Genomic DNA, 25,873 nt, shown 5'->3' on the forward strand with positions numbered 1-25,873 from the left:
TGAGAGACAAATTCACATCTTAAATTTTAGTATAGTTTCTTTGACTTTTTTTTGTCTTTGGTCGGGGTGGGAATCTCTGTATACTGCTCGGTTAATTCTTGATGGAGGTCCTTCAAATATGTAATTAAAGTTACTTAGTAAAGTAAACGGGGTTGTTCATATGCCTAAGACATGAGTTTTGTTGATTTTTAGATAGAGAGGAAGAGGGGCGGAGAGAGAGAGAGAAACATCAATGATGAGAGAGTCGTCATTGATAGGCTGCCTCCTGCACGCCGCTGACTGGGGATCGAAACCACAACCCGGGCATGTGCCCTGACCAGAAATCGAACCTGGATCTCCAGGATCATAGGTCCATGCTCAGTCGCTGAGCCATGCCTCCTGACTTTTTGCCTATGTTTTGATTTGCTTTTTCCCCCCCATGTATTCTTTTCAGTCTTTTCTTTTTTTTTTTTTTTCACTTCTTATAGCCTATAAGCAAGATTAAGAGGCCTTCAATGTTAGGATTAAAATAATAAATATTAACACATTGGGGCAGTGATATTTTAAAACTTACTACTTTCTTAAAATTTTATTTCATAGATGACCTAACTTATAGACCTGCTATCGCTATCATAGCTCATTGAACCCCACCAGCAACATTTTTAGAGTATTTGAGAATAGTGTGGGTCGCTTGTATGAAGACATACGGTGAATAAGGAGCAAAGTGTTTTTGGAGAATGGCAGGTATTTGTTTTCTACAGTGGAATCCTTGTGTTAGGGAAACCATGAGATCAGTTTGGAGATAATTGATTATTTCATGAACTGGGTAAGTTGAGATTGCAAAAGTTGGTGCTATGGGGAGGATGGGGCAGATAGTAATTGATAGAAGTTCTCTAATTACAATGTCAGGCTTTGCCATGATGGTGATAGAGTGATCATACTGTCTGTGGGACAATGCCAATTTAGGTCTGTTTTCCTATGTTACAGTGCCCTACTTGACTCAAAAATATGCCCTTTTATTCTCCCAAGACTTGGATAATAGGTGATATGATTTTTCTGTTAATAGCAAACTAGTGAAGATCATGTATTTGGCTGCTGTTAATGGTTTTCCTGTAGAGAAAACATGGATCATTAGCCAAGATTATTATTATTTACCTTCATATACTGAAGAAAAAGTATATTGAAAACAGAAACCTTATGCCAGCCTTAAGATTTTGAAGGTCTGTTAAAATCAGAATGCTACTCTTTACTGGATTAGCTATGGTATGAGGGAAACATATTTTATATGCTCCTGATTTAGATTTTACTCATTCATTCAGGTTAGAACATTCCTCAGTAACTTCTTTCTCTGTGGCTGCCTCCTCCCAAATCACTTGTCTACTATCTCACAATTTAGTCAGGTACTATCTCCTTTTGTAGACAAGGAAACATATGCCCAGAGAGGAAATAACTTGTTTGAGGACACCATTATATGAAGAATTATTTATTTTTTAAGAAAATACTTCTATAACTTTGGGTATATTACTAGAAGATGCATTTCATTTTTAAGATCAGTAAAAACATTATTTCACCATAATTCACTTGATCTGTAATCCACAAATGGTTGCACATTTTGTCCAACAGTTTATTTTTTTTTTAAAGGCTAACCATTACGAAGTATGCTTACATTTAAAGATTTATTTTTAATGTAAAAAAGTTCTTTGAGTTTTGTTGTTAGAGTTTAAACTAAATTTAACTTACTTGTTTTTTGTTACTCTACATTTTCATTAGCTAAGTGAAAACTAATTGTCAGAATCATATTATGTGTATCTATACATACAATATATTACCTTAAAATTGAAGGGAGGTCTTTGTTGTGATAACCTTAGCTACTATATATAAACTTCAGAAAACTTTAAATTCTGACTGATTATTGTTCAAAGATTTTAGAATAATGTGTTAAAATTTTAATATATCCACATGTAATATAAGATTTAATTATAAATGAATAAGGTGGTGATAAATTAAAATTTTATTTTTAAATTAAATGTATTGGGATAACATTGGTTAATAACATTATATAAATTTCAGATGTATAACTTTATAATAAGACATTGGTATACTTTGTTGTGTGATCACCACCTGAAGCCTAGTCTCCTTTCACCATATATTTGACACCTTTTATTCTTTTTGCCTCCCCCAACCCTCCCATACCCCTTCCCTTCTGGTTACCACCATTCTGTTGTCTGTATCTATGAGTTTGTTTTTATGTTTATTAAAACTTCATGTGGGAAAAAGTCATGTATCAAATTTAAGAGAGGGAGTAAAGAAAAAAAAGATAGAAATTTAATTTTTGTAAATTAAGATAATAAGCTCATAATGACATTCCTAGCAATAAATATTGTAAGTTCTCAAAATTACATTTAAAAAAATGTTTGTGGCCCTAGCCAGTTGGGCTTAGTGGTTAGAGAGTCAGCCTGCAGATTGAAGGGTCCTGGGTTCGATTCCGGCCAAGGGCATGTACCTCATTTACAGGCTCGATCCCCATGCGGGAGGCAACCAATCGATGTATCTCTTTCACATCGATGTGTCTCTCTATCTCTCTCCTTTCCACTCTCTCTGAAAAGCAATGGAAAAAATATCCTTGGGTGAAGATTAAAAAACATTTTTTTGTGATTTTATGATACAGTATTGCTCTTCATTTACTGAGTGAACCAGTTAGGGATGAAAGAGGACAGACGTTACTACCACCAAAACCCATTTAATTTTCTCCCGGACCACATATATCCTAAGTACCCAGACGTAGTTCATATGATCTTTCTATCACACCTACATTCTTAATTTTTGCTACTTTGTGCTTGCTCTTTTCTGTTTTGCTTGATCAGTCCAGCTAGGTATTTACCAAAATTTGTTAATATTCCCAGAGAATCAGATTTTGGCTTTGCTAATTTTCCTTACTGCTTTCTATTCCATTTTTTTTTTGCTCTTTAATGTTTCCTTCCTCCTACTTACCTTGTGTTTACTTTGCTCTTCTTTTTCTAGCTTCTTAATGTAGCACCTTAGGTAATTGATTTTATACCTTCTTTTCTAATATAAACATTTAAAGCTGTAAATTATACTGTTAAACATGTCTGCATCCCACAAATTCTCCTATATTGTATTTTCATTGTCATTTAGTTTAAAATTAAAAAATTTTTTATTGTAATTGCTTACTGGTTCATGAATTATTTATATTTTTATTTATTTTTTGTATATTTGGTATTTTTTCTAGATTTTTTTTCTTTTTATTGAATTCTAATTTAATTCTGCTGTGGTCAGATAAACATATTTTGTGTGATTTTACTTACGAATTGACCCTTTGGTCATCATGAAATATCAGTTTTTATTTTGGGTGGTACTCTTAGTTTCTGAAGCCTAGTTTATCTGATTTTCTGTATTCATTCTAGCCTTCCTGTGTTTACTGTTTACATGATATATCTATTTTTAGCCATTTACTTTCAACCTATCTGTGGCTGTATATTTAAAGAAAATATCTCGAAGACAGCATCTAGTTGTCTTTTTAATTCATTTGGACAAGCTCTGCTTTTTAATTATTTAGTTCATTAATACTTAATGTATTTATTGATATGTTTGGATTTAAGTCTATGATTTTATTTGTTTTATTTTTGAGCCTCTGTTTTGGGTTTTTGTTTGTTTGTCCTTAACAGCCTCTTTTTGGATTAATGAATATTTTAAAGAATTCTCTTTAGTTCATTTTTTGGATTTTAAGCTATACTTATTTGCATTTTTGTCCTGACGTGGTTGCTCTAAGGATTTCATATATGCCCTTATCATTTAAATGTATTTAGAGTTACTGTTTCATCATCCTGATGAAATGTACAAACCTTGTAACTGTATAGGTTCTTACCTGCCCCATACTTTATTCTATAGAGGTTGTATATATATTATATCTACCTTCATTATAACCCTTCAGTAAGACATTGTAAATTTTACTTTAAATATAAATACATATGTATTTAAATAATTTAAGGGAAGTAGTTTTTTTGGTTTCTTTTTACCATTTCTAGTAGCGTTCATTCCTTCTTAAAAATTAAAGTCTCCCTTTGTTACCATTTTCTTCAGCTTGAAGAGTTTATTTTGGTATGTATTATAATGCAGATCTATTATTGATTATTACGTTTTTCTTTTCCTTTATCTAAAAAGTGTCTTTACTTTAACTTTTGAGATATATTTTTGCTGGTTATAAATTTTTTTGGTTTTTTTTACCATGGTAAGAATTTTGTTCCACTGTTTTCTGATCTCCATTGTTTCTTTTTTTTTTTGACATCTTTATTGATTTCAGAGAGAGAAAAGGAGAGGGAGAGAGAGAGATAGAAACATCAATGAGGAGAGAGTCATTGATCAAACCCACAACCTGGGCATGTGCCCCGACCGGGTATCGAACCCCGATCGCCTGGATCCTAGGTCGAAGCTCAACCACTGAGCCACACCCGGCTGGGCTCCATTGTTTCTGATGAGAAGCCAGCAGTTATTCATCATTGCTCTTCAGCCTGTAATGTGTTGTTTTGTTTTATATTTCTTGAATACTTTCAAGACACCTTTTTACTTTTTGTTTCATCAGTTTAACTATGATGTTACTAGTCATGGTCTTCATATTTATCTTGGAGTTAAATAAACCTCTAGAATCTATACATTGTCTTTCACTAAATTTGGGGAAATTTTGACCACTACTTAAAATTTTTGCTTTCTGTCTCATCATTTTCTCTACTTCTGGGTTTAAATAGACGTGTTTGAGACGTTTAAATATTATCACACAGATCCAAGAGGATCTGTTTTTCTTTTCTTATTAGCAATCAATTTCTTCTTACCTCTTCAGGTTAGATAAATTCAATTGATTTATTTTTAAGTACACAGATGTTTTTTTCTTTGTTGTTACCAATCTGCTTTAAATCTCATTGGGCATAATTATAATTTCAGATATTGTATGTTTTTAGTTATAGAATTTCTATGGTTTTTCTTCTAATTTTTCTGCTGATATCTTTTAGCTTTATATTCATTACAAGCATAGTTATACTTACTACTTTAAAATCTTTGCTTGCTATTTCCATCATCTGATTCATTTCAGGGTTGGTCTCCATTGACTGTTTTTTGTCTTGAGAATGGTTCCCATCTTTAATGTTTTATTGTATATCTAGTAATTTTTATCCTGGACATGATGAATGTCATGTTTTGAATACTCTGGATTCTGTTATATTCCTCTGAAGAATATTGATTTTTCTTTCGTCCACTTGTTTGTTTTAGCAGAAAAATTAACTTAGTTAAATTAAAATCGTAAAAATCCTGTCTCCTGGGGGGCAGTTGATATTTTAGTTCAATTTTATTTTATCTTTAGCTATTTGAAGTCTGCCCTTTATATGTGCACAATGTAGGGTTCGGCCAGAGAGTTGAATAGAGTTTACATACAGAATTTTACATCCTTCCTCGGACTCCTTTCCAAGGTTTCTCTTAAATTTCTTTGCAGTTGTTTCCCTTGGTGTTTCTTCTGTTTTTTCAGGCCAGAAGTTTTTTGTTGGAGTTATAGCTGTCCTGCATAGCACAGACTTGGGCTTTTCCTCAGAAAAGAAGCTGATAAAATGGGAAACTTTCTCATTGCTGTTTTCTTTTTCTAAGTGTTGGCTGCCTATAGAATCTGTCTTCTTTTGGTCACTATCCAGTACCTTCAGATAGTTGCTTTTTATAGTTATCTGCAAGATCATCAGTTTGATACAGGCTTTCTCATCAATACTGTGAGGCAGGACCTAAAGTTTTTACTTTTTTTTTTTTTAATCCTCACCCAAAGGATATTTTTTCCATTGCTTTTCCGAGAGTGAGTGAGTGAGAGAGAGTGAGAGAGAGAGAGAAACATCAATGCGAGAGGGACACATTGATTGGCTGCCCCCATACACACCCTGATGGGGCCAGGGATTGAGCCTCTGCAACTGAGGTACATGCCCTTGACTGGAGTCAAACCCAAGACCCTTCAGTCCATGGACTGATGCTCTGACCATGGAGCCAAACTGACTAGGGCTGAAGTTTGAAGTTTTTACTTTTTACAAGCACGTGGTACATCCTACCTAATACTCTCATTCATTTAATACAAAGAATAGCTGGATTAGAGTAGAGGAATAGTTTTATTGTAACAATTAGAATAAGAAATAAAGTTGACTTTATTTATATAGAAGTAGAGATTGTAGGGATAAGGAAGACTCTGTACTTGAATATTAGATTAGATACATTTAGATTTGTTATATTATCTGAGGAGATTTGAGTAATTAAGACTTGATTTGAACCTTTAAGAGTTTTACTTGCAAACACATTTTACTAAACTTTAATTTCTATAAAGTTGACAACATATATATTCCTCATATATAATTTTAACTGAGAGTACTTAAAATAATCACATTTAGATGCTTGCTTCACATAGTTATTTAATTACTGAATCCACAACTGAAACTAAGCCGTTTTCTTTCAGATAATTTTTAAGGATATATTAATTTCATAATACAAAATATACACCAAATGTATTTAATAAAATCTACTTACTGTAGGTCCAGGTCAAGACCTCGTCTACGTTCCCATAGTCGAAGCAGTGAAAGGTCCAGTCACAGAAGAACCCGTAGTCGATCTCGGGATAGAGAACGACGTAAAGGCAGAGATAAGGAGAAAAGAGAAAGGGAGAAAGAGAAAGGCAAGGATAAAGAATCACACAACATCAAACGTGGGTAAGTTGCTTTTTCCATGGACGTTAAGTAAATCTTAAGCAGTGTTGACTCTGGTTCCATGGCAGTGTTCAAACTAAATTTTCATTCTTGAAGGTTTTTTTATGTGGAACAAAGAGGAGCATATAATAGCGAAAGAAGAAGGGGTAAATCAAGATTGTTCTCTCAAATTTTTACTTTGTTTTCTATTCCTGTTTTTATTTTATACTTATGTAACAAATCTTAGAAACAAAAAATAAATAGCACTGTCAAAGCTTAGTATATCAGTAAAGGAAAATTTACATAATTCTTTGGGAAAGTTCTACTTCAGTTTTATTTATCATGAATCTGAATTTAAAATTTGGAGACTACTGATTGATTAAAGATGTCTATTACATTATTGTAAAGATGTTAAGGGAAATGAGTAAAGGTGAAACAAAGGGAATAAACAATTTGATTTACTATCGGTTAGGCCTTTTTTAACATACAATGGGGACTTGGTCAATATTAAGGTGTATGTGTATGTTAGAGTGAGTGCATGTCCATGCAAGACCCAGAATTTATTTTTTCTGGAATTGATATTATTGAAATAATTATTCTAGCTCTCCATTTGGAGGGTGAAATTCACTCATAACTGTTTATTAGAAGCTGTTAAAATGAAATAGTAAGTTTTGATTAGTAGCTTAAATTACAGCTTTTTATTTGTTTTATTCAAAACTGATACTGGAATCTTTTATTCTGTAAAGTAAAGTATCTTGGAATTTAACCCCTTTGGTCAATCTTTCAACACCTTACATATATTCACTTTAATACTTGAATCAAAAGTGTTTGTTTTTAATGTACCAGATTTCATTGTTAATTTGAAGAGTTTACCAGCATCGTGGATATAGTTTTTTGAGATCTTGATTCTATGAAGAATTAAGTATATTAAAAGATATGGATCTCTTCTCTAATCCTTTTCTTTTCCCAGTTGTCTCTGTGTTTATTTTTTATTTCCAGATTTACATTGATATTATATAAACCTGCCTAAATTGTTCACTTTTAAATGTTTGTTGAAATTATTAATAAATTTGTGGTGGGTTTTGGAAGAGGATAACATTATTATGTACCTTATCACCCCACAGCCATTAATACAAATTGAGTAGTTGTTGTTGCCTGGCTCAGCAGTTGAGTATCGACCTATGATCCAGGAGATTGTGGCTCGATTCCTGGTCAGGGCACATGCCCAGGTTGCGGGATCGATTCCCAGTGTTAGGTATGTAGGAGGCAGCCCATCAATGACTCTCTCTCTCCCTCTCCCTTCCTCTCTCTGAAATCAATAAAGATATATTTTTTTAAAAAACAATAAATTGAGTAGTTGTCATCCTGCAAAATTCTGAGTTCTGTCCTTTGAGTTTTAAGGATTGTTTAATGTTACAGGGAAGAGATAGGGTTGGAAATCTGGCTACGAGGATAGGGAGACTGAGTTAACCAGAGGTGGTAGAATGGAATGAGGATCAGAGAGAGTATGGGGGAAATCTGTTGTTAAGGGAGAAAGTTGAGAGGATGATAGATTTGAAGAGAAGATGTAGAGTAGGTTTCTGAGACTGGAAAATAGTGGACTAAAAGGGTGAATAAATTATGTCAACCAAGGAACTGCCTTTCCTCTCATTCCTTTTTTTCCCTTTTGATTTACACGTTAGATATATTACTTGACTATGAGAAGTATGACTATGATTTTTAGTGGTCAGTAAACTTTTGCTTTTCATCTCACCAACTTTTAATTTTTTAGAGTAATATTTGCACAGTTTTGTAAAATTGATGTTACATAAAGCATTATTTTGTGAATTTTAAAGGTAAGAAAAATTAGAGTGTGACTAAAAAATGGAGGTCAGGTGGTTTCAGGGAAGGTTCTCAATATGGTGATGGTGACATTAATCTTGGGGATCTGGGCCCGCTTTACAGGTTAGACTCTTTTTCCACTCAGAATTGATGGTGTTCAAGGGACTGATTCCTGGATAGCAAGTTCACAAAATCATAATGTTGTATTCATCATTATTTCTTACATCTCAGCAAAGGGAGTGAACAAGGTCCAAACAAGAGGGTTCAGTTGAAGGGTTCTGGGTACTGATGCCAAAAAGCTGTGAGTAGTCTTATTTGGTCATCTCCATAATTTTAGTAGACCATTGTATAGGGTGGTGCTATGTCAGGGTGCCCTCTCTCTTGATTAGTGCTGAGGACACACAAATTCATACCTTTTGGTATGACCTGAAGTCAGGATTTTGTGTGTGTGTGGGGGGGTGGTGTCAGTGTATATATTTAATATGGTAATATCTATATATGTACAGATACAGCTGCTTTGCTCCAAAAATAATTTATCCTTTTTAAAAACCTTGTGTTTATTTCCTAAATCCAAGTTTTAAGCCATTCAGGGCAGAAAATATGTCTTATACTCTTTTGTATTAGTCAGAGTACTTAATGTACATGTTAGTTGTTAATAAATATTTATTAGTTATTCATCGGATATGCTCATTCATTCATTTGTTCACATGTTGAGTCAGCAGTATTTAAATGCCTTCTATTTGTCAAGTACTGTTAGATAATAGGTACATAATGCTAGGTGCATCCTACTTGAGGATTTCATGCAGGTGACATAAATAAACATACATAGAAGGGAAGATATATAAGTACAGTAACATCATATGAGTTAGGGTGCTTTGGCCATAAGTAACAAAACCAGGGACCGCAAAATTTTTTGTATAGGGCTAGATAGTAAATAATTTAGGCTTTCTGGGCCACATGTCTCTATTGCAGGTATTGAACTCTGCCCTTTTAGCACAAAAACAGTCATAGATAATACTAAATGAACATCATGGCTGTGTTCCAATAAAACCTATTTACAAAAATAGACAGTTGGCTAGATTTGGCCCAAGGGTTGTAGTTTGTCAACATCTGGTTTAAGCCATGAGTACACTTATTGTTAAAATAACGAAGAGTTTGGAGATAAGTTGATCCAGGCCCTTTTTATCCTTCCGACAGGCCAGTCTCAGCATGTTGGCTTCCATCTTCAGTCTTGACACATTCTGGTTGAAAGATAATTCCATGAACGTTAAGTTGGTTGATCTAGAGTAGTCAGTACATCAGAGCGGGGCTCTCAAAAGGGGAGACGTTTATACATTGAAGGAAGAAAGACAGGAAAGAATGTTGCATGCAAAATGTACTTCATATGAAAAGCCTTGGAGGCAAGCAAGGTAGGTATGGCATATTTAAGGAACTGAAGTCTTATGGAGCTTGATTTAGAGTAGAAGAGAAATAATGAGGAGAGATGATTATTGGAATATCTTATAAGTTATGTCAGCTAGTTTAGGGTTACTTCTAAAGGCAGTGAGAAGCCAATGAAGTTTCAGATAGAGTAGTGATATGATCATTACTATATGAGGTATGAACAAAATGCTTTACTTTCAGTGCACATAGTAATAATAAGCATCGAACATTTATTATTCCCATATTAGCTTTTCAGTAGATGGATACTGTTCTCAGAAATGTACCCATCAAGACTTCTGGAATATTTTGCTCAGACAGTTGAGTTTATACTTTTCTTTCTTTGGATAACTTTCTAAAGCTTTGTAATTTTAAGAGAGAGGTAAGAATTCCCCCCTGGACATACATATCCGTATCCTGACAACTGAAGTAGTTCTTTTTGGTGGGTATGGGAGGGGAATATATTTAAATAGAATTTCTTATACTGAAATGTAACTTCCACTAAATCAATTGTCTTTAAATCCTTCTGAGGATATGTATAGAAGCCACTGGGATAGCAGTGAATTTGGGCTTCAAATATAGCCCACAGCCTGTAGTTACCTATTTATGAAATCTTCCATTAAAATGTTGACTATGCAATGTAATTAGATATTAGGTATATCACAGCTATTTTAGGTATGTCTTTATAGACTAAAAATGCAGAAAGGATACCAACAGAGGCAACATATACTTTTGTTCATAGGAATTGCTACCTTTGAACATATACCTGATTTGAATAATATATCTTTTTAAAAAGTGTGCTAAGGTGTTTGCATTTTGGGAAAGTTAAATTGCAAAAATTACAGTTTTTGCTCTTTTTAAGTTATTCACAGTTTTTTTCCTTACAGGACAAGTTATTCTCTTTGAGTCTTGATTTATTCTTCTGTTAAATGGGGATAAAGATATTTCAAAACTATAAGTATTAGAAGCAGTGTGCATAAGAAGTCCAGTACCATGTAGCAGTCATACTTTATAGATATATTAGTTATGGCTTTGCCCTTGCCAGTGTCCCAGTGTCTTCAGTTGTCGAGTTTCATGTAATAAATTCCTGTTGATGGGTTGTTTTTTTTTACCAAGTGCTTGGCAGAAGATGTTGTGATTTGGGAATGCTGGACCCTTGAGTTTTGACAGCAGTTACATACTCTTGGAGCCTGTCATATTTTTCCTTACCCCTTATTTCTTTATGCAGCAGGAAGTCATTTATGCTAATTTACCCCTATTTGCATATAGGTTATAGAGTTCTGTGGTGCAGTGTGTGCTTAGAACTCCTTTTAAGTGTCTGTTTGGATCAAAGCAGGGCTGTGTGATAGCTGTTGTCTGACACCAAGCTGTGTGGTGTTGTTTTCATTAAACATTTATCACACTTCGAATGTGACAGCAGGCAACTTTGTGCCAGGATAACATGTTTTCATGCAAAATTTATTGAAAAAGACGAGATTTTGTAAAGAGATCTTGTTGCCTTTCACCAGTGGCGAAGGGTAAATGTTTGGTTCGAAAGAAGTGTACCTTTAACACATGTCATTGTAACATGCAAAAGAAGCTTCCTACTGTCAATTTTGTTAAGCAGGTAAACAAATACATCTATATATAAGTATGTGCACTGGATTTTTCTTGCTTTTTAAAATTAAGTTTTTACAGTTTCTCTGTGAATTGAATGACTACCATAACAGAGGCCTGTTATGTTGTTGGGTATTTTATATTGCAATGAAATTTACCACCCAATTTCCATTATATAGGTTTGAGTATTTGTCACTAGGTATTACTCTTGTTAAACAGAAACAATCTGTAATTTTCAACAAGGTGAGGTCAGGAAAGGGAATCTAACATAAAAAGAATATTCAGCAAAAACAGGAGACATGGGTTTCATAAGTTCTCCCCAGGTCACTACCTTTCTCTTATTTATTGTATCAGTACATTTTAATTATCCCAGAGTTTGCCTGCTGGGATTTGATTTGAATTATGCCTGATAGAGCCCTACATGGCATGAGTTTTAGGCTCATTCTTTCTTTTCGTGGTTGCCTTGCTGTAAAAGGCTTTGGAATGAGAGAAGGTACTTTTATTTTCCTTTTTCATTCTACAGGAGGCTGTGGAATTTCAGTTACATGAAGAAGTTAGTGAGAGAATGAAAGTAGTCTCATGCTGGACTTTTTAGTAAGTTTTATCATATGGACTATCAGAAATTTGGTGAGACCCTTTTTAAGAAGTATTACAAAAATTATGTTGGAATTAATGGAGAGAAGTGAGTTGTGGGTAAAGGAAACTTTGTCTTAGGAACCATATAGATGCCACATAAACCTTCAGATTCTGACTCATTGTGCTTTGGAGCTATTCAAGGATGATTTTTTAAAAAGGTAAAATCATGACTCATAAAATATACATAAACACATACCAAAGGTATTATTTAACTCATTAATTAATAGTAGTGAGATGTTACAAGTAGCTCAAAGGAGAATGGACACACAAGTAGGCCCCCAGGAATATGGGACACAAGATTGCTTAATAGATCAAAGTTGACTTCTTCCACATGGGGAAGGAAATCAGTTACAGCTCCACTGGACAGAAGGAATTTGCTTATCTATAGAAAAGAATCACTTGCATTGCTATCAGTGATCCGTAATTTGTGGAATTTAAAAATATCTCAGACACAGGAAGGTGGAAAGGTTGAGATAACTTGGAAAGGCATCCTGGACAGGACTCCCAGTAATCTTTGTTCATCTCAATCATTTAAAAATTTTTCCAGCAGAGTAAGTCTTTTTGACCCTTAAATTTAAGGGTCAAATGGGGATAATGATCATTGAGAAGTTGTAAATACTAGAAGCAGTGTTTGTAACTAGGATATCAATAAATGGTAGGTTTTTTTTATTTTATTAGTAACACCAACTTAATGATTGATTCTGTGACTACCAGCTTCTCAGCTGTCATTCTTTTTTTTCTTTCTTCTGCATCTTTTTAAAGGCAATTCCCTCAGTCTGAAATGGTCTTTCTTCACCTCTTCTGCCATTTCCATTTATCTTTTTGGGCTCACTTTCAATGTCACTTCATGAAGTATTCCCTACCCCTCACAAGTGTGCCCTGCAGTTAGTGCCCATAGTATCTATACCTAATCTGAATAGAAAACTTTGTAACTATAAAATTTTGTAATTTCCGGATTATATACATCTTGTTTGTCTTATTCAATATTGTATTTACTTGGATCATAACAAGTCATAACAAGTACTCAAATACTTGTAGGATAAATAAATAAATAAATAAATAAATAAATAAATGATGGTTGTTTCTAGATAATAAAGTCCAGCTTTTAAGCATTTAAAAATGATAAAACTGAATTTTTGTATTAGGAAAATAACCCAACTTTTTTCTACTATTCATGCCTGGTTTAAGTGTGAATGTGCACACACATATACATACACCACCTCCATCAGCATCTCCAAACTACATTTTTTAAAAGTCCGCATAACTTCCATTATCTTTTTTTGTACCTTAAATGTTATCAAGCATGATACAAATTAATATCATTTAGCATCAGCTGTTTAAAAAAATGAATGTCATTTTTAGGATTTATATTTTAAATACTGATTAAAATTCCAGTCCTCATGGATGACTCTTCATGCCTAGTCTAATTTATTTCAGGATCTTAATTGATATCACCTACTGTGTTGATTTGGTACATGGTTACAGGGCAAATTACTAGACTTAAATATACTATTCCACAGAGATCTTTTTCTGAAGACCTTGGTTTTTGCCTTCAGTTAGGTTATGTATGGCTTTTGTAAGCTAAAATTTCTGTACTATTGTTAAAGGAATGTAGAGGGAATAAACTCAGGGTGCCAGCCCACGTCTTTTCTTCCTAAATAAACAAGCAGCTTCTCTAAAAGCTAAGCCGTTGCTTATAATTACTTGTTAGAGTTCTAATTTTTAACTCATTGTAAAGCACCTTGAGTATCTCAGATATGAATGATGCTAATCCAATAGAAACAATCTGTTCAGTCTTTTAAAAAAATCTAGTTTAATTTCTCACAGGCTTTCTTCCCAGTGTGGTGATCACTGGTGTGGCATCTTCAAAATAGAACAGATTGGAATAAACCATAATATATGGTTGACATGTTAGACAAATCTTGGTCAGCACAATAGAGAAGCAGAAGCGTAACCTTCTTTGATTAAACAGCAGAGATTGGGAAATAGATTATCTACATGATGATCTATTTTTATATCCTAATGTCATATTTCAGATAAGTTTAAAGTGGCTACTTTAAATGTTTTTAATATCCTAGTAAATGGAGTGTGTATAGCCAGATGATAGGAATAACATATGTTTCTTTGGATAGATGTAGTTATGGGGCACACTTTTCCACTAAAACAGAGTAAGTTGTAATACATTCCATTCGTCTAGGTGTTGTTAACATATCTTAGATTTCAAGGCACTGAAAGTTATAAAAAGAAAAACTCCAGATGGTGTCATTGAGGTTAATGCTTTTCATTTTAGTGCTAAGGATATTGTCCTTGGGTTCTGAGATTGCATATTGGGATGAATTTTAGTTAGAGATTGGACCTTGTGGGTATAAACACAAAGCACTTTCTAAATGCTGTTACATATGTGATCACTAACACTGCAGGTGCAGTTAGGGAACTGCAGCAATGAATGCTGCTGTTTTAATTCTTTCTGAACTCCTAGAGGGGATTTTGAAATGGCAGCCTTCGGCCCCTATGGATATGCCAGCCTGTGACAGGCCACCTGGAAGTAGATCATGAAAATCAATTTGGTTGTCATGTTGCAGTTTTAGCTTCTTTTTCATAAGTAAGAAAGATAAAAGAAGGCATTCCACATTAGAAAAAGAAAATAGTCGATATTGAATTTTAAAAAGTAATGTGTCTTTGTAATAAGCCAGAGGTAAAACATATATTGTGACTACTCAGAAATTAAATCCACTCAAGAAAAATGATGAAAGACAAGGGTATAAGAAAATTTTTTTTATCATTCAAAGCTGTCTAGACAGAGAAGAGTAATGCTTTTGTGTAAATACACAAAGAGAATTGCTCAAATTGTAACTAATTATTAGATTATTTACTCTTTAAGTTAGGGATGGGGAACCTTTTTTCTGTCATTTGGATATTTATAACATCATTTGTGGGCCATACGAAATTATCAACTTAAAATTAGCTATGAAAAAAGCTCCTAGATTTATTGAATTTCCAGTCCCACCTCTGATTGCCTTGGCAGGGCCAGACCAAATGATTGGGCGAGCTGTATACGGCCCACGGGCCAGACGTTCCCCACCCCTGCTTTAAATGAAGATCTTTACATTTCATTCATAAATCAGTAGTATTTGGTCCAGTAAATTTGGAGCTGCAAAGCTAATTTGAAAAATTGTCAAGGCTTAAACTAAACCCAAAGGAATTATACTGATATCACATCACAAGATGTATACTTCTGAAGCCAACAAAGCAGTGTCTGCTTAAAATATTTGCCATTGATACTGTTTTTAGAAATTTTCATATTCTTTTTTTCTATATTGTTTTTTTCTATGTCAGATTTATTGAGATATAAATTATATGCAGTAAAATTTATTTCTTAGATATATAATTCTATGAGTTTTGACAAACTATGGTCATGTAATTCATCACAGTCAAGATAGGTAAAGTATTTCTGTCACTCAAAAAAGTTTCCTCACACTCCATGTGCATCTCCTTCCCCCACTGCCAACCCTTGTCCAACTGAAAAGTTTTACCTATCTCAGTATCATATAAATGTAATCATACAGTATGTAGCTTTGTATATATAGCCTCTTTCACTTAGCATAGGGCTTTTGAGATAAGTTTAGGCTGTTCATGTATCAGTTTGTTCCTTTATATTGTTAAGTAATAATCCTTTATTATCCATTTACCAGTTTAAGAGTTAAAGAGTATATTTTTTTATTCTATACTGTAGAAGAGTTTGTGTAATTTTTGTTATTTCTTCCTTAAATGTTTGGTGTAATTCACAAATGAAGCCACTTAAAGATTATTTTGTGGATTTAATTTTTTGATAGTTAACTTTTCTAATGATAGGACCTATCAGATTTCTATTTCTTTTTGTGTTGGTTTTGGTAAGTTGTATTTTTTTTCCCTGGGGTAGCACTCGGTATTTTAAATATTATTTCCTCAGCCATTCATGTTGGTGCATAGTAGTATTTCATCATGGCTTTAATTTGAATCTATAATGCTAATAATGTTGAACATTTTTACATGCTTATTTGCATATAAGCATATAATTGTTCAGCTGTTTTGCCCATTTTAAAATTAGGTTGTGTTTTCTTACTGGTGGTTTGCGAGGTCTCTATATTCTGCATGCAAGTCCTTTGTTGACTGTGTGATTTGAAAGTGTGATGTTGAGCCCTAGCTGGTATGGCTCAGTTGTTCTGGCATCGTCCCATGCACCACAAGCTTGTTGGTTCCATTCCAGGTGATGGCACATATCCTGGCTTTGGGCTCGATCCCTGGTAGGGGGTGTGCAGGAGGCAGCCCATCTATGTTTTGCTCTCACATCCATGTTTCTCTAGTCCTGACTCTTCTACTAACTTTCATGTTACTTCGGGCTGGTCACTTCACATCTCTGTTCTTATTCTTTACCAGTAAAATGAGAGGGATGGAGTAAATGGTGTCTGAATTCTCTTTTTGGGATGGAGGGTTAGCTCACCTGTCTTGAATGAAGAAGTGCATAATATTCTGGGGTTGAAGGGAAGGGAGGTGTCTTAGGATGATAGCTTATAAATTATTAGGTCCTCACATTAAGTTAATTACCCTGATTCGTAGTCTCTACCTTTTCCACATGCAAGGATATTGGTGACTGAATATAGCCTAGGTATTACCACCTAAGGATGACCTCTCTCCCTTCTGTCACTCATTCATCAAATATGCATTAAATGCCTACTGTGCCAAGCCCTGAGCTGGGCCTTGGAGAGCTCATAGTGATCAATACTAGTTATGATGCCTGACTCTATGGAGCTTATATTACAGTGGAGGAGGAAATAACATGGCAACTATGATACTACATAAATGAATATAAAATTTCAGTCATGATAAATGCAGAAAATAAGGTTGCTTAATACTCTAAAAAGCCTATAATGGGGGCAGGGATTTGACTTGGGACAGTCAGGCAAACTTTCCTAAAGAAAGAAGGATGAGTAGGAATTAGTGAGGGAAGGAAGAAGAACATTAAGGCAGAGGAAACAACATCAACCATCACCAAAGGTCCCTAGATGGGCGGGAGACTAATATAAACAGTGACTGAAAGATTGTCAGAGTAGCTAGGATGGAAAGGAGGGGAGCACAGTATGAGATGTGGCCAGGGAAGCAGATAGGGGCTAGAATCTGCAGGGCCTGGTAAATGTGGTTAAGGATTTTGGTCTCTATCTTAAGAGTAACAGGATGCCTTTGAAGTGTTTTAATCTGATGGGTGTCATGATCAGATTAGTGTTTTGAAAAGATCACTCCAGCTGCAGTGTGGAAAACAGATTGCAGAGAATAAGAGTGGATGCAGAGAAACCAGATAAGTAGCACAGTAGTCTACGAGAGATGTAATAGTAGCTTTGACCAAGGGGGTTTGGCTTTGGAGATACAGAAGTTGATATATTTGAGACATATTTATGTCTTCAGTGATGGATTTGGTGTGGTAAAAAAGAGGAAGATATTAAGTATAGCCAGTAGTTTCCTTGTTTGCATTGTTGGAATGATGGTGATACTTTTTCACTGACTAAGGGTTATGTGAATAGAGAATATGGTGTGAGGGAGAGGATCGCAGCTTTTCTTTGGACTGTGGTGTTTGAGAAGCCTTTGGAACATTCAAGAGGACATAGGAGTAGGATAGAGGATATGTAGATGCAGAACTCAGGAGAGTTCTGGCCTGGAGTGTTGAGTTTGCAATTCCTTTTTAATTTTAACTCTTTAGATATTTTGCTTGGATTTTGATAACTATAGAGACCTATAAAGGGGAGACTGTAGGGACCAAAGCATTATTTTCCATATGACAAGATTAAATCACAATGACTGCTGGATCTGACCTGTGGGCCATAGCAAAGATAAATAAATTGTGCCATGGATTACTTTGGATGCTGTTAAAATGTGTCTGTCACTATTATAGTTACTGGAGATTGCAGAGATAAGTAAGACATAGTCTTTGATCTCAAGAAACTTCTATCTAGTTTGGAAGTCAGAGACGTAGAAAGATGATAACATCGTAGCATGAGTGCTGTTACAGAGAGATGCTCACTACACCAGGGGAGCGCAGCAGAGGGATGCTTAACCCAAAGTGAGTCAGTCAGGGAAGACTTTCTAAAGGTGTTGATACTTAAGCCTTCCGAAAAAACATGGAAGAGGATGTAGGAAGGAGATTGAAAAACAAAAGGATTGAGGCAAAAAGGATCATAGAATATTTGGGAAACCACTCTTACTCTTTCTGGGGTGTGTGTGAAATTACTATTTTATTGTCAGATAGAAAATACAGAAGGTGCCTTCTGGAACAAGAGGCTGACATTGCGCTACTTGATTCTTTTTTCCTTACTGTTCCATTTCTGTCTTTTCCTTCCTGTTTCTCCCCTACCCTACTCTTTCCTCTCGTTTTCTGAATAGGTAATATTCAGTTCAAAATGGAACTTACATAAAGGAATATATATACAGTAAAGAGTTTTTCTTCACCTTGTCCCCCATTCACCTAGTTATTCTCTCTCACCTCCCCCAAATCCAGATAACCACATTTATTAGTTTCTTATACAGGGGTGGGCAAAAGTAAGTTTACAGCTGTAATACAAATAAAGAATACAATAATTAATAAATAATAATACAAGAATAAATCTGTTTCATGTACTCACAACTATAAACCTATTTTTGCCCACCCTTGCATATCCTTCTAGAGTTTCTTTAAGAAAAATTATAAGTAAATACAAATATATTTTTTAAAATTTATTCCTCTTGGGACCTTTAGTTCATTCTGGCTTTTTTAAAAATGAAGAAAGTGTTATAAGAGAATGTGCCAGAAGAATTTTGACTAGAAGGATTTTAAATTAGAGAAGCAATACTAAGGAGAATGGAGTCTTATGTTAAGTAATGTCGAGAGAGCAATGATGAAACCTTAGTTAAGGTAGTGGCAATGGAGAAGGAAAGGATGTTATCCAATTGGATCTTGGTCTTACTTAAGACTTGGGCTCAGAAACAAACCAGTTACTTACTACTAAACAATAGTGTGAAGACAATGAGGAGCGAGTTTGGATAAACTGTGAATGAATGGTGGGTGGAAGGAAGAGTGTAAATCAATGGGGAGTATCCATGAAATGAAGAAAAGAAGCTAACAGAGAAGCTAGGTGTAGCACAGTGATTAAATCTTATCCACTAGAGTCCTGTAGACCTGATTTTAAATCCAGCTCTTTCATTTACCAGCTATGTGATCTTGGGCAAGCCACTTAATCTCTCTAAGCCTTGGTTTCTTTGTCTGTAAAATGGCCATGGTAAATATAACTACCTCCGGGATTGCGTGAATAGAGGAGATAATGCCCGGAAAAGCTCTGTATCCGGTACTCACCTGGAAAGGTGAGTCATAGGTTGGGAAGTTTGACCCTTTGAAGTGGGTGGTGGTGGTGAGAAACCAGTAGAGAGCGGAAGGTGGTTACCCCAGAGTAGAGGAGGACAGGAACTGCTCATTCATACTTACGTGGATTATCTGCCAGCAGTTGATCTGGAAATGCCATGTGAGTTCTTTGGGCCTTATTCTATCCATCCATACTGTAATACTAAGTTGAACTAAATGATAAGGTCCTTACAACTCTGCTCTTCTTACGCCGTACCTAGCCGTCTGTGAACTCTAAAACCATATGTGTCATCTGTGTTACAGAGTTCAGAACAAAAACTAAAATTCTTTCAGATGCTATTAATTTCTTGATTTAGATTTATTGTAGGGAAACACCTAGAGTTTTACCTCTGTTATACATTTAACTTTGTTTTTCTGTGGCTTTTTCCTTAAATAATCTTATTTTGATCATAAAAGATACTTTTTTCTTTTTTTTCAATAACCACCTTGTAAAAAGACTATTGTTTGCCCTGGCCCTTTTAATCTGTCCATGAGGAATTCAAGCCGAATGATAGGGAGCTGTGAAAATCCAGTTAGTGTGAGCTGTAATCTTTTTTGCTGGCTTTAAATAGTAAGAGTACCATGCAGACACCCTGCAGATAACTGAATCAAAACATTCAGTAATCACCTAAACATGGATTCTGCCTTTGCTCTTGTGGAACTACAGTAGAAATCACTAATGATCATTTACTTTTAGAAAAACATTCTGTCCTGATATCAAATAAAATCAGGGTTAGATATTAAAAGCTGTATTTCACTGGTAAGCAACCCAGTGTTTGTAGAAAGCATTGATTTCTGAAAATTTGATATTTTCCAGCATTTATAATGTACTCTGACTATTATAGAGTCAGGAAAACATCTTTATAGAAAGAGAATATTTATAAGTCTCTAACCTTTTAGTCATCTACTTCAGATATCACTAAGGGAAAACAAGGAACTGTTAAGATAATCAGACTTTTGAAGTACAATAAAAGATCAGAAGAAAGTATGCTGCCTCTCTTTCTTATAAAAGAAACCGGTTTCACTAATGCAGTTTATTGAATTTAGGTAGCAAAATATTCTCTAATAACTTTGTCAAATCGTGCTCTATTTTCTAGGTTTATAAGCTGCTTTCTTTCTTTTTTTTTAAGTTAAAAGATGGATCTCTCATCCATTAGATTCTGCATTAGAGTGATGAGAAACACAGCGTGCAGTACGCTGATGCTGCCTCCTAATTTCATTAGCTTTCCATTTTCTAATACTGATGTTGATAATATTCTGGTGAAGTTTATAAAATAAAATAGGCTATTTGTTGAAACCAATATCCTAGTGTTGCTGGCATGATTCATGCTACGTTAGGAGTTCATAAGTCATTAGCAATCTTCTATGTTCAGTGTATTGTTTTGAACAGCAAACTTGAACTCCTTTGTTTTGAAAGATGCATAGGGCCTAATCCAGAACAAAGGTTTCATAAAGTAGATACTTTTCCTATGCTTATCGCTTTACCTCAGGCAATTTTATAGAGTTCAACATACTAGTCCTTCAAAATAGGAAAGTCCACTTTTCATCAAAAATATAGATTCTAAGGACTGTGGTTGCCAGTCCACGTTCTCAATACTTAGTTTTTATGTAAACTTTTTATTTATTATAGAAATACTGAAATATAAAAAAGCACAAGATATAATAAGCCTAATTTTTCCATCCTTCACTTTGCAATACATTGTTTTAGACATGCTATGTATAAGTAGTTTTGAAAAACTATTATTACTATATTGCCTGTGTCTCCATGAGAGCTCTGAAAGTCATTGCTGTTTTAGTGGACTATAAGTCTGGGTGTGTGTTTAGATGAACAGTAAATAATATTAAGAGGGATGTTCTAAATTCAACATTTTAAGAACAGTTGTAATCTCATTGACGTACAATGTACTCTGTACATTGTGTAAAACATTCTGACCAACAGTCATCTGTGGGTGACTATCCAGGCATTTGCTAATAATGATAACATTATTTACCACTCATATAACCTCCATCTTTTTCTTTGAAAGTATCTTTGCCTCTGTTCTTTCTAAGCCACCCACTCCTCTAGTCACATTTTAAAAAGTTAACAAGCTTTTTATCATCACCAGCTTTACCCCAAATTATATCTTCTTAGCATACATACACTTAGAGACCAAGAAAAAACACCAAATTTTCACATACTGTAATTTTAAAATTTTGATAAGATTTAAAATATAACAATAATTATTTATTTTCTTCTGATGTCTGAATGGAGTGATACCTTCATTGATGCAGACCAAGCTATCATCATTTTCCGCCTGAGGTATAGCTTAGCTTCATAATTGTTCTTCTTACTTTCACTCCTGCCCTCTACCCCCAACTGTTATTCACACAGCAACCAGAGGGATCTCTTAAAAATGTAAGTCAGTGGTTAGAGCATCAGCCTGTGGACTGAAGGGTTGCAGGTGTGATCCCTGGCCCTGGTGGGGCACGTGTGGGGGGCAACCAATTGATGTCTCTCTCTCACATCGATGTTTCTGTCTCCCTCTCCCTTCCACACTCTGAAAAGCAATGGAAAAAATTTCCTTGGGTGAGGATTAAAAAAAAAAAGTAAGTCATGTTATGTCACCCATCTCCATAAAGCTTTAGTGACTTATTGAATTATTTGCCTTGAAATCCAAGTCAAATAGGCTCATATACTCCAGCTTATCTCCTACCACTCTATGTTCTAGCCACCCTGTTCTTTCCATCCTGTCCGTCTTTGCAGTTGCTATTGCCTTTGCCTGGAATGCTTCCTCCAGGATTTTTTGTTTGTTTTATATGGCTTCTTTTTCTCATTATTTAGGTCCTTAGTTCAAATGTAATCTTTTAAAAGAGGTCTTTCCTGAACACCCAACCTAAATTAGCTTTCTTTCCACCCCATTACTGTATACCCAATTTATATACTTCAGAGTACTTATCACAGTGTGTAATCACCTTGTTAGTACTCCCACTAGAATATAAGCTTCAAAAGGGCAGGGTCCTTGTTCACTGCTGTATTCTCAGTGCTTACAACAGTACTTCACACATAAAAGGTGCTTTAGTAAGACTTATGCATAAATGAGTTAAATGACTAAATAATATGTTACTTGAATTTAAAGCTCAGGTTTCTTCAGTGGGTTAACTATAACTTTCATTTTTAATACAATTTTTAATTAAAAATTTTATAGGCATATGCTTTGTAAAATTTTTTAGTAATTTTAGAATGTGTTAAGTGAAAACTCTTCACTCTCCCTCACAGTCCTTCATCTTGTTCCTCAGAATTAGCCACTGTTAACATTTACATGCACAATTTATTTATAACAACATACAATTTATTACATTGGTGAGATTATGATGTCCAGACTTCTGCAAATTGCTTCTTATAGTAATGGTAACTCTTGAGTACTAAGGCCAGATGCTTTCAGTTTTGAATCACAAACATTTCTTTGTTTTAAAAAATAGATGGTTAAATCCCTATTCTAAAACTAAAACCTTTCTCAAAAAATTAAAATAAAATAAAACTAAAACCTTTCTCATTTCTTCTGTATAAGTGTGGTGAATTTTGAAGTTTAGAAGGAAATTATCAAGGCTCCTGTAGCAATGCAGGCAAGATATAAAGTAAATAATTAGAACTGGAGTCTCCCCTCCCTCCCCAGTTTACATGGGAGTAACTCTAATTGATTATAAAATTTGAAAGTAGTTTTCACCAAATATTCCTTGCATCAAAAGTTACCAGTTATGCTGAGTGGTAACTACTAAATTATAAATGATCTGGCCTATCCCATGAACCTTTAACTAGTACTTGAAATGTAATTATTTCTATAAATAAGATGTGAAAGCATATGGTCCACTGAGTGGCTGGTCATCAGAGTTTATTTTGAGAGAAGAGTATCAAAACTAACTTAGTTTTTAAAACTGAAAAAGAACAAAAGACATGTGTGTGTTTTTTATCTTGGAGAGATTTTAAGAAGTATCCTTTCTGACTTAGTGAATGTCTTCAATTTCTGTGATAATAGAAATACACTTTTTATTTTTAACCAGATAACTTGCCTATGACGTATTTTCTTCTTTTTCCTTGACTTAGAGGAAGAAAATAAAGAATTCCCTAACATGTCTTCGAATTTTTTTCAAATTATGTTTTTAAACTACTAATCTCGATACTCTTTTTTTCTCTCTTTAATTCTTCACTTTACAAAACCAGTCTTTTGTCTCTCTTGATAATTATGCTGAGTTCCCTGTGCTTCAGGACAAAATGAAACTTTAAAGATTGTCATGGTAGACATATAACAACAGAGACCTAGTCCAGCCCATTTTCCTTGCAGATAAGTAAACTGAGGCTACCAGAGATTAAGTGATGTATTTTCCAAAGACAGCCAGCAAGGTGAGATTTTTGTGTTAGTAGTTATGTAGGTGTATGAATAACTCGTATGTTATTGAAGGCAGGTCCATGTTTTATACTTAGAGACTTTGTATCTCCCCACTGTGACTGACCTCAATATATAGTAAATAAATATGTATTACTTAATAAATATGAAACGTTTCCCCCCAGATTTTAGGTTTTAATTAATTGACTTGCTGCCTTTTGTAACTCATTAAAGTTCACGCCTCACCTGCCACTGGCTATTCCAGTTACTGCTGCCCAGAACTAAATGGTTTGCTTTTCTTGTTAAAAAAGAAAATTTGGGTCCCTTTTGGCTTAGACACAATCAGAAGGTAAAAGACACGTTAAAGTAAAGTATTACAGACCCATTAGTGGTTTTTTGAGACTTTCTCACAGATATAACCACAAGAATTGTGTGTGTGTATAGTGGGGGGGATCTTATACCTAAGAGAAAAAAAACACACCCAAAAACGTTTAAGGAGACCAAATTGTGAGTAAACCTTTGAGAGCCCTTAAAAATAGTTTTTAGATTAACTCAAATTAAACACTAAAAATAACACCTAAAGAGAATATTACATTTCAGATAAGTACTCCTAGATACCATTGTGTCAGTCAGGAACCAGTCAGGAATGTGAAACCACTCTAGTTATCTTAATAGAGAGAATTTCATATGGGGGCTTGGTTAAATAGGCTTGACAGGATAATGCCAAAGGGAACAGTGAGATAACAGAGATAGTAAGAGCAAGAATCAGGTACTACTCCTAGGAGAACAAAGGGAAGAGGTTGGGATTATTAGGATTTAGGATTTTAGAGAAGGGCAGATCTGAGACCCAGACCTTCGACCAGAAGGTGTTGCTTGGCTAGTGTTGGTACCTCAGGGGCTTGTGGGAGGGGCTCCACAGAGCTAAGATCTAGACCTTTGAGAAGGGTGTGTGGGATGTATCTGGTTCTGGAAGAATGGGGGAGAAAACCACCTAGAAATTGGAACCAAGTCTACTAAACAGTTACTTCCTTAAGAGGAAAGAGTGGTTACTGGGGCAGCCCTGATAGGAGCAATAAGTAAAGCAGGGTAGCCCTTCTCACTTTCTCGAGCTATTTACTCTCCCTCTAACACCCCTTACTAGCATAACCTTACGGAGCTATCTGGCATAGGGAAAAACGTCATTTGCAAGCTGTAGTGGACTTACGGCTGAGGCGACTGCTTAGAAACTAGCACAGCCATCAATTGCGAATTTCATCCTCTTATACTAGAACCTTTCCATTTCTCTTCTCTGAAGTTTTAGTAATTGTTTATATCCATTGGTTTCACTGTTGTTCAAGAGATAACAGGTAACTTGGATATATAAGATTGTTGATTAGGCCTTTCTCAATCTATGTGCCCTGAGCAAGTATTGTATAAGGTTAGCTAGGTTTTCGTCCATAGTAACTTCATTTATGAATGAATCATAAATACAGAAGCAAACAGGGTTTCAAGAAGAGTTTTATTTTAAGGTGAGAAGGACTATTACAAGTCCTTTACCCTGCCTTTCAGAAACCATTCCTGAAATATTAGAATGCATCCTTTTAAAGTATTTGACATAAGAGAATTACAACCTTCTTTAACAAACACACTCTCAGCATGCTTTCTTGCAGTTGACCTAAATCTGCTCTTGTGCTTCTTCTTTGTCTGGTAATAGAGATGAAGAATATTTATATTATATTTTATTTTTTAATCTTTGTATAAAACCAGCTTCAGAACTGTGAAGGCCCATATCTTGAATAAATTACTTGCTTTCAAAGATACCATTTTTTTTAGTTCTCTAATCACGTGTGCAACTAACCTGTGGCCATCGTTCTATCTTTTAGTTAGACGTCCAGAATTGGGTAAGATCCATTGGCCTTAACTTTTATGTTTTTAAACTTACAGTATGCTGCATTGCTCTTAAT

At 34.7% G+C, this 25,873-nt stretch overlaps 1 protein-coding gene across 5 annotated transcripts in view; it reads left to right on the forward strand.

Moving 5' to 3' along the window:
- The window catches only part of RSRC1 (arginine and serine rich coiled-coil 1), a 288,784-nt gene that overhangs the window by 75,442 nt on the left and 187,469 nt on the right, over positions 1-25,873 (forward strand). For 4 of the 5 annotated variants that reach the window (XM_081139155.1, XM_081139153.1, XM_081139154.1 and 1 more), the window contains exon 4: positions 6,546-6,719. The exons of the other annotated variant lie outside the window; for it this stretch is intronic. In XM_081139155.1, the coding sequence (XP_080995281.1) occupies positions 6,546-6,719 (174 nt within the window). The remainder of the gene's footprint in view (positions 1-6,545; positions 6,720-25,873) is intronic. 5 annotated transcript variants of the gene reach the window in all.

Source organism: Miniopterus schreibersii (assembly GCF_964146895.1).
Source record: "Miniopterus schreibersii genome assembly, chromosome: 5".
In the NCBI taxonomy this organism is placed as follows: domain Eukaryota; kingdom Metazoa; phylum Chordata; class Mammalia; order Chiroptera; family Miniopteridae; genus Miniopterus; species Miniopterus schreibersii.